Here is an 8,299-nt window from a genome sequence, read left to right as displayed (position 1 = left end):
TTACTTTTTTTCGATAAGGGTAGTCAGGTCATTTTCACAATCTCCATAATATTTATTGCACAAATTTCCATGAAGCGTAATATGATCATTTTCACTATCTGTAATATTTACTTTACTTATTTCAGATAAGGATAGTTTAGTAATTTCACAATCTCCATAATATTTATTACCTTTATTTCTAGTAAGGGTAATATGGTCATTTTAACTCTTGTAATCTTCGAACCTGGGATGTTCAATTCTGATATATTTTTTATCCAGTTCATCCGAACGAGAAACTCGGGTTTCGTAGATTATTCCAAAGAAATCTTACCTGTAAAGGGATGGATTCATCTTTCTTACCAAGTTTCTGACTTAGAGTAGTCAACCCGCGGCCAGGTTTCGATCTCGGAGCCTGGTATGCATACAATATGCAGAAATAGGATTTGTTTAAGGTTTCGTAGAATATTTCGAAGGAACCTTACCTGTAAATGGATGGATTCGTCGTTCTTACCAAGTTTCTGACTTAGAGTAGTCAACTCGCGGCCAGGTTTCGGTCTCGGAGCATGGTATGCATACAATATGCAGAAATAGGATTTGTTTAAGGTTTCGTAGAATATTTCGAAGGAATCTTACCTGTAAATGGATGGTTTCTTCGTTCTTACCAAGTTTATGACTTAGAGTAGTCAACTCGCGGCTAGGTTTGGATCTCGGAGCCTGGTATGCATATAATATGCAGAAATAAGGTTTGTTTAAGGTTTTGTAGAATATTTCGAAGGAATCTTACCTGTAAATGGATGGTTTCTTCGTTCTTACCAAGTTTCTGAATTAGATTAGTCAATTTCGATGATGTATCATTCTAAGTTTGAAGTCATAACCCTCTCAGAGCTTCTTGGTTCATAGATTGTATGCCATTATACCAAGTTTGAAGTTCGAATCGACATTGAGCTTCATACTTATCGATTTTGATGATGTATCAATGCTAAGTTTGAAGTCAGAACCCTCTCAAAGCTTCTTGGTTCATAGATTGTATGGCATTATACCAAGTTTGAAGCTCGAATTGACATTGAGCTTCATACTTATCGATTTTGATGATGTATCATGCTAAGTTTGAAGTCAGAACCCTCTCAGAGCTTCTTGGTTCATAGTTTGTATGTTTTTATACCACATTTGAAGTTTGAATCGACACTAAGCTTCATATTCATCAATTTCGATGATGTATCATGTTAAGTTTGAAGTCAGAACCCTCTCAAAGCTTCTTTGTTCATAGATTGTATGCCATTATACCAAGTTTGAAGCTCGAATCGACATTGAGCTTCATACTTATCGATTTTGATGATGTATCATGCTAAGTTTGAAGTCAGAACCCTCTCAGAGCTTCTTGGTTCATAGTTTGTATGTTGTTATACCACATTTGAAGTTCGAATCGACACTAAGCTTCATATTCATCAATTTCGATGATGTATCATGCTACTAATGTGAACTAAAGCTACTTCATGACCTGTATGACTAGTCGAAATTACTTCATGACCTATGTAACTAGTCGAAATTCAAACCGGAAGCAAAAAGAGAAAGCACAAAAGCACAAAGAAACACACCAATTATCAAATTCACTTCTTATTTTTCAGCTTCATTCTTATATATTTTTTGGATTTTTGTATATCAGAATGTCGATAACAATGTCCTTAATTTATTAATATTTTTTTCGATTTTTATGCATATCGAAAGTTGATAATTAAACCGAATACACGAGTTTAAACTAGCACAAAGAGAAACACACAAGTTTCTCAATCCGTATGAGCATCTTAAAATTAATCTACACCGTCCCATAATTTATGCAATCTGTATGACCTCCTTATCTACGGTCCAGAGTGTTTTTGAGTTATCTAAACTAAAGAAGGGAGAGAAAACCTCTACTCATTCTCCGCCTCTTACCTGCGTCTCTCTCTGCAAACCCTAATTTCTCCTCTTTCCCCACTCTAAACTTTCATCTTCTAAGGCTAAATCACTCTCAGAAAATCCAATTTCATAACCCTAAATCTCCAGTTTCTTACTCAATTCATTCTAAATTTCTTACCCCCAAAACCGTTTTCTGAAACTCTAATCGACCCTGAATCTCAATTTAAAGATTTAAAATACATCTTCTAGCCGGAAAAAATGAAGAAAAACCTAGTGGTGCGGTGAATCTAGATATTAAATCTCTGTCATTAACGTCTCATTCTTTTTCGATTTCTTCACTTAAATGAAATCTAGGATGTGCTTGTTCGATTTAGAGAGACCTCTGAGGCCAAGTCAAGAAAGAAACAACAGATGTACGAAGTTTGCTTTGCCGAGAAGACTAGGTCGAAGAAATGAAGCTTTTGTTGCTGAATTAATGGATAAGTGGGAGAATGAAGGTGGGGATTGAACTTACAGAGATGGGTTCACTGGATTTTAGGGGTTTGAGAAGATTGAACTGATGAGAAATCAAGATATGATGGTGGTGGTTATTATGATGAAGAAATTAGGATATTGGTGAAATTCAAATTGCAGATGAGGAATTGAAGCTCAAGCTTGGCAGAATCTCGACCCTGATTTTTAGTTGGTGTTGCTGGTTAGATGGAATGGTTGATGTTGGGACTTTGTTTGAATCCGAAGAAATGTTGGTGCTGATGAATATCGGGTAATTTTCAGTAACTTCACCTTTTCGCTGTTGATTTCTTGTACAAAAACCATGGATTTTACATGGTTTATGCGTTTGGATCGATTGCTGTTAATTGATAATTTTTTTTTTTAATTTCAATTGTATGTTGTAGATCTTTGTGAAGGATGTCGTGGAAGGAATACACAGGGTTTTTATATGAATTTGATAGTGGTGATTTTGATTGCTACACAGGAAGTTTAAGATTGAAATGTCGGGTTGCAGTTGAGGTGGAGGTTACAGAGGTGTAGCTGAAGTTGAAATTGCATTAGATGGTGATGTCCGAGGTTGAGTAACTGGTGATGCTATCAGGAAGAATCAGATGAGAATCAATTGTGTTGTTGCTGTTGAAGTTCATTGAAATGGTTTAGATGAATGTTAGGTTTTACGGGTTTGAAAACTCATGTTGAAGCACTGACACATAGAACTAGAGATGATGAATTTTGTACGTCGCAAACTTAACTACTTACTCATATATGTTGTATGACAATTTCTCTTCATTGACAAGTTGTTGAACCTGTTTTGATAGTCTTTCAATCTTTGATACAGCTGGTTCTATGATGTTCCATAAACAACAAAGAGGACCTAGAGTTCGACTGCCAAAGCTCCGTCGCTTTCCACGCATAGACCTTCCTGCAAGATGAGTTACAGAGATAACTCTCACTCTCAATTCAATGTTGACAAACATCAAGCTCAACCAGTAAGACTTCGGCACACCTGATAGTTCCTTCTCTTGCACCTAAATCGATCTTTACGATAATAATATATTGATAGTTCGTATATTACAAGAAGGTGAACCTGCCAGTACTAAGGATTGACTCATTGCGGCGTTACTTGAAGCACTTCAACATTGTGAGTATTATCTTTATCAGTCTTTCTAATTGTACAGGCTTTGATTGTGCATGCCCTTTTGTAGATATCAAACCTGGTAACCTCTTTCACCTTGTGGATGTGTCCCAGCCGCTCAAGAATCCAGATGCTACGGAGGATGAGATGGTTGACGCAGTCCAGCATCACTTCATGTCGCTGGTATCTCTCCTCTGATCTGGAATTATCTTTGCATTGCAAAAGAAAGTGAATGAGGATGAAGTGATCGTGGATTTCATTCGTGCTGCAAAAAAATTACGGCCTAACAAGTAAAAGCGAGAGTTGGAATTTTCTGTTAGAAACAATAACCCATAAGTGATCGTGTGACTACTTTGTTTATCCTAAGTGGGTCCAATGTGATAAATTCAATGCTTGGCAACATCAAATATGTGCTATATATCCAAGGATAGTTAAGACATCCAATTAGCTCGTATTTTCTATGGTCTGATTCAGATATGGGGAATATTGACAAGGATCAGTCGGAAAATAACATACCCAAGAGAGTAGTCTTCTTCTTAATTATCCTGCCATTGATTCATGCTGCATTTTACAGATCCAACAATATCAACTCATCACTTCATTTATGTATGTCTTTCTATATCTTTTAAAATTTTCGGTTATAAGGCATCTTTTCATTGATTCATTTATGTTTGTTTTTGATGCACTGTTTGATCAGTGTAAGTGACTGTTGTTACTAATGTCATTTGTATTTTTTTTTTCCATGGATTAAGGGAAGAACCAAGTTTCAAATTGGAGTGGTGGATGGAGCAGCAATGGAGTCATCCAAGAGGATGTTCATGGAGATTCCATAAGGTTACTTGTTCAGAGACTTGTAAGAGGTAATTTAAATATATGTTCTTTCTTAACTAATCTTTCTTTTAATGAATTTCAAAATTATATTGCTTGGATCTTATGGAAAGTATATGGGAGCTACTGTATCTGAAGTTAAATGAATTGTTTGGTCCTTAATAATGATATAATAATTACAAAACCAATGAATACGTCCAAATGATTTTCTTTTCATTCTTCAAGTGTCATCAACGGAATGTGGATACAATTCGTTTTGATCAAAGGGGTATAGTTAAGTAAAGAATTTCGTAGTAGGATAGGAAATGGCCCAAAGTGAAATAAACTTGTGCACATGTAGCACATTTCTAATACTGAGGACATCATCATTTCTATAGGGGTATAGAAAATTCTTACATGTTTGTCTTCCAAGTTATGAAGACATCGTTATTGCTATCATCTGTTGAATTCCATGCAACCTCTAACTAGTTATGTTTTCATAATGTATTGGCTAGGAAAGTCTGTGGACTGGAGTTCATACTATGTCGTAAAAGTCTCACTTCGTCATTTGATGGATTCATTAAGGATACTTTGTATCCCTACATCTCAATTGCACATGTGATTGATATATTAAGAAAGTATATCTTAGATATATTATGAGATAATACCATGTTGTTATGCTATTCTTGATGACTCATGTATTGATACATTTATTTGGCAGCAAGTTGTTAAGCTGGTACAAGGAGGACGAGGTGGTTGCAGAGGCTGAAATTGCTGAAACAGATCCAAGTAAGCAGATACATGGAAAACCAATCGGTCTTGGAGCCTACACTGTGTGTGAAGGTTTCTTATGTGGATGATGCTCTTGTCTACCAAGCTACTTCAGAAGTCAGAACTGTTCATGATGCTGTTTCAAATTTTATCACATGGCCCAAAGATAGAATAATCTACCAATAGACTTCTTAATCTTCTGTGATCTTTTTGGGGACTTAACTTTTGGTAACCAACATATCACTGCCACTTTTTTGTATGTTTTGTGTATATCACATTGGTATGTGAATGTTTTAACTCTGGGTTTGGTTTAATTTGAATGAATCTTTCAGTTTTATCCAATTGTTTATTTACATTTCAGTTTAATCTATTTGTTTCAGTTTAATCCAATTATTTATTTACTAGTAAGTGTTGTGTTAACAATTTCTACTTCATACCACAATCATTGTAAAATGAAATCTTGCAACATCAGAAGGTGTTGTTCAGAATAGTTATACAACTCAAGGAAGTGTAGTGAGAGGAGTATTCACAATACTAATAGACATCGTGAAAAGGTTTTCAACTACATAAACTAGATATTGTGAAACAGTTACTTTACAACATAAGTTTGTGTTGTCCAAGATAGTTCGACAATTCATACAAGTGTTGTGCAAATATTATTCATAATACTGGTAATTGTTGTTGCATATGTTTCTACGATATGCTACTTATGTTGTCCACGATTGTTCTACAATACAAGCAAGAGTTGTGTTAGGTTATCAAAAAAAATCGAAAGAGAATCACAACATTGACAAACTATTGTCGAACCATGAATCACATCACCCTTTACAACACTTGTCAACCATTGTAGAAAAACTTGGACTTTCTACAATACCCCCGTTCCACAATGCATGAAATGGAATTGTCGTAGGGGTACTGCAACGCTTATCTTGTGTCGTCAATGATGATTTTTCCCGTTGTGATCCATGTTGGTTCTTCATGTTCTTCGGGAGTCATTTCATTTTAACCTTACTGTACGCCTAACATCACTGGCCTGTATATATGCTGAAATGTACCCCTCCGCCCTTTCTTATGCAAACTATGTATGGGTTGCCAGAAAATTAAGATTACCAAAAGACTCACGTTCACATGCTCATGCGTCTTATCTTTAAATTCTAAGAACATAGTGTCTATCTTTAATATTGAATCCAGGCACGGTAATGCCAAACGTACAAAATTAGAGTGGTTTGCCACGTGTGCAGAAGAATAAGTAAGAACTACCAACCTAGTCTCCCTTCCACTCCCACCAGCAAACGGAACTAAACTCAATGAATCCAAATACAGTTTCAACTTTCAAATAATTTAAGCAGTATTTAAGCTTTTCTTTATGCAATTGTAGGTTGTTTTTTTTTTTAATCACACCAGGACTAACATAATGATCAGACGAAAACTCCCAGCAAACTTAAAGAGTCATAAACCCCTCTAATGATCAAACTATATCAACACAGGCTTTATTCGAACTTGGAGATGTTTGCAGCGTGAAAAATTTATCCATTGTGTCGATGTTCAAAATTTCAAATGCTTCCGACCGTGTAGAGTTCCTCTTTTGCATAGTCACCACCAAAATAACAGTAACCCAAGGAGTAGGTAGACAAAAAGTTAGCCCGTAAAAATCAATGAAAATGCACCAACAACTGGTCATGATTATTAATCCAATACAAATCAGAATTTCGATACTTGTCGCATAATCTCAAGTTCATATGCATTTCAGTTTGGTATGCCACATCGAGGAAACCAAAACTATCATAACATGAAAAGCACCAAAAAGAACACAATGAAACACAACCTTACGTTATACTCATTCTTTGATCCGGCTCCGTTATTTCGTTGAATGCTTCCGATTCGTTTGCCATATTACCTTGTCGACAGTGTTCTGTGATTCTGATCAACCCTTAAAGATACATCCATTCCCGTGATTTGGGAATAGCCGGACATAGGGTTAGTCGGGCAGAACCAAGGTTGTTTATAGTGGGCCGAGGTATTAACCGGGCAGATTTGACGTTGGTTATAATGGGTCCATACATGATCTGATCCGTCCAACCTAGAATTGATCCTAGCCATCTTTTGTCCATCATAGACGCCACCTCTTCTTAGAACATTGAATGATACCTAGTGCCACGTGGAGAAAACGGATAGCAGGTGGAGTTAATTAGACAGAGAAACAAACCATTGGAATATGAATACGAATACGCAGAGCTGAGAGATGCCATAATCCGTTTTGTGTTGAGAATGGAGAAGAAGAAGATGGCGGGGTCATATTTCTTCAAGATAATCTGCAATTACGTTATCGAGGATAGGCGTTTAGTAAGTTTTCTTCCATTAGTTGTAGTATTTCCAATTGTGCTCAGCAGTATTTCTCAATATGTTGCTATAAAATTCTTCCTTTGAGTATTTCTGAAAACTGAATCGTCTTTTTTTTTTAATATGATGGCAGAGCTTCCAAAAAAGTTTGTTAGGTTATTCGGGGCAGAGCTAGGTAAAGCTGGACTAATCGAGGATCCGACGGGTAAGATTTGGCCTGTAGAATTACGGAGAGCCAAAGCCGAGGTTTACTTCCAGAGTGGTTGGCATGAGTTCATGGACTACTTCTCTATTTCTGTTGGGCATTTTTTGATTTTCAGGTACGAAGGGGATTCGCAATTTCATGTATCTATATGTGATGAGACTGCCTGTGAGATAGAATACCCATATCGTCATGGGGAGGATGTCGATGAATCCGTTTCAGAAGGAGTATCTATGGAAAATATGGATGTTCCCTTTCAATCCGCAGCTAATGCACGCACTGCAGCTAACAGAACTAGACCCAGTTGTCGTCGCCATGATTCTGCAAGTAAACGTAGATTTGAAGATTATCGATGTTAGTACGTGATATATTTCCTATTAATTAACACTTTAAGTCTTCCCAAAGACTCTCAAAAACTCTAGTCCATAGGCTACAAACTAGGACTTTAAAGAGGTTTTGAACTCTTCTTTGTTTGTTAGGATATATTCAAAATATGTAACAAATCCAATGTTTTCCTAATATAAATAAGAATCAAATCTCCACAAGTATTTTGTGGAAGATATTCACCAAAACCTTTCCTAAGTTGGTATCAGCCTTCGATCCAACATCGTTTCCGCATTTATCATCACCCAAAACTCTTCCTTCAACACAAGCAACGCAGCAACAACCATCAACAA

At 36.3% G+C, this 8,299-nt stretch overlaps 1 protein-coding gene and 1 long non-coding RNA gene across 2 annotated transcripts; both read left to right on the top strand.

Annotated features, from left to right (window-relative positions):
- The first annotated feature begins 3,451 nt into the window (after window positions 1-3,451).
- Window positions 3,452-3,794, top strand: LOC113300421. Its single transcript, XR_003335785.1, has 3 exons — window positions 3,452-3,508; window positions 3,617-3,685; window positions 3,728-3,794. It is a non-coding gene; the product is annotated as an uncharacterized LOC113300421 (long non-coding RNA).
- A 3,752-nt stretch (window positions 3,795-7,546) lies between these two features.
- On the top strand, window positions 7,547-7,981 carry LOC113296194 (B3 domain-containing protein At1g49475-like). The gene has a single exon (XM_026544520.1). The coding sequence runs from the start codon at window positions 7,547-7,549 to the stop codon at window positions 7,979-7,981; it is 435 nt and encodes a 144-aa protein (XP_026400305.1).
- The last annotated feature ends 318 nt before the right edge of the window (window positions 7,982-8,299 follow it).

The sequence above is a fragment of the Papaver somniferum genome, chromosome 7 (genome assembly GCF_003573695.1).
Source record: "Papaver somniferum cultivar HN1 chromosome 7, ASM357369v1, whole genome shotgun sequence".
Lineage (NCBI taxonomy): Eukaryota > Viridiplantae > Streptophyta > Magnoliopsida > Ranunculales > Papaveraceae > Papaver > Papaver somniferum.
This window is presented reverse-complemented; position numbering and strand designations above follow the sequence as displayed.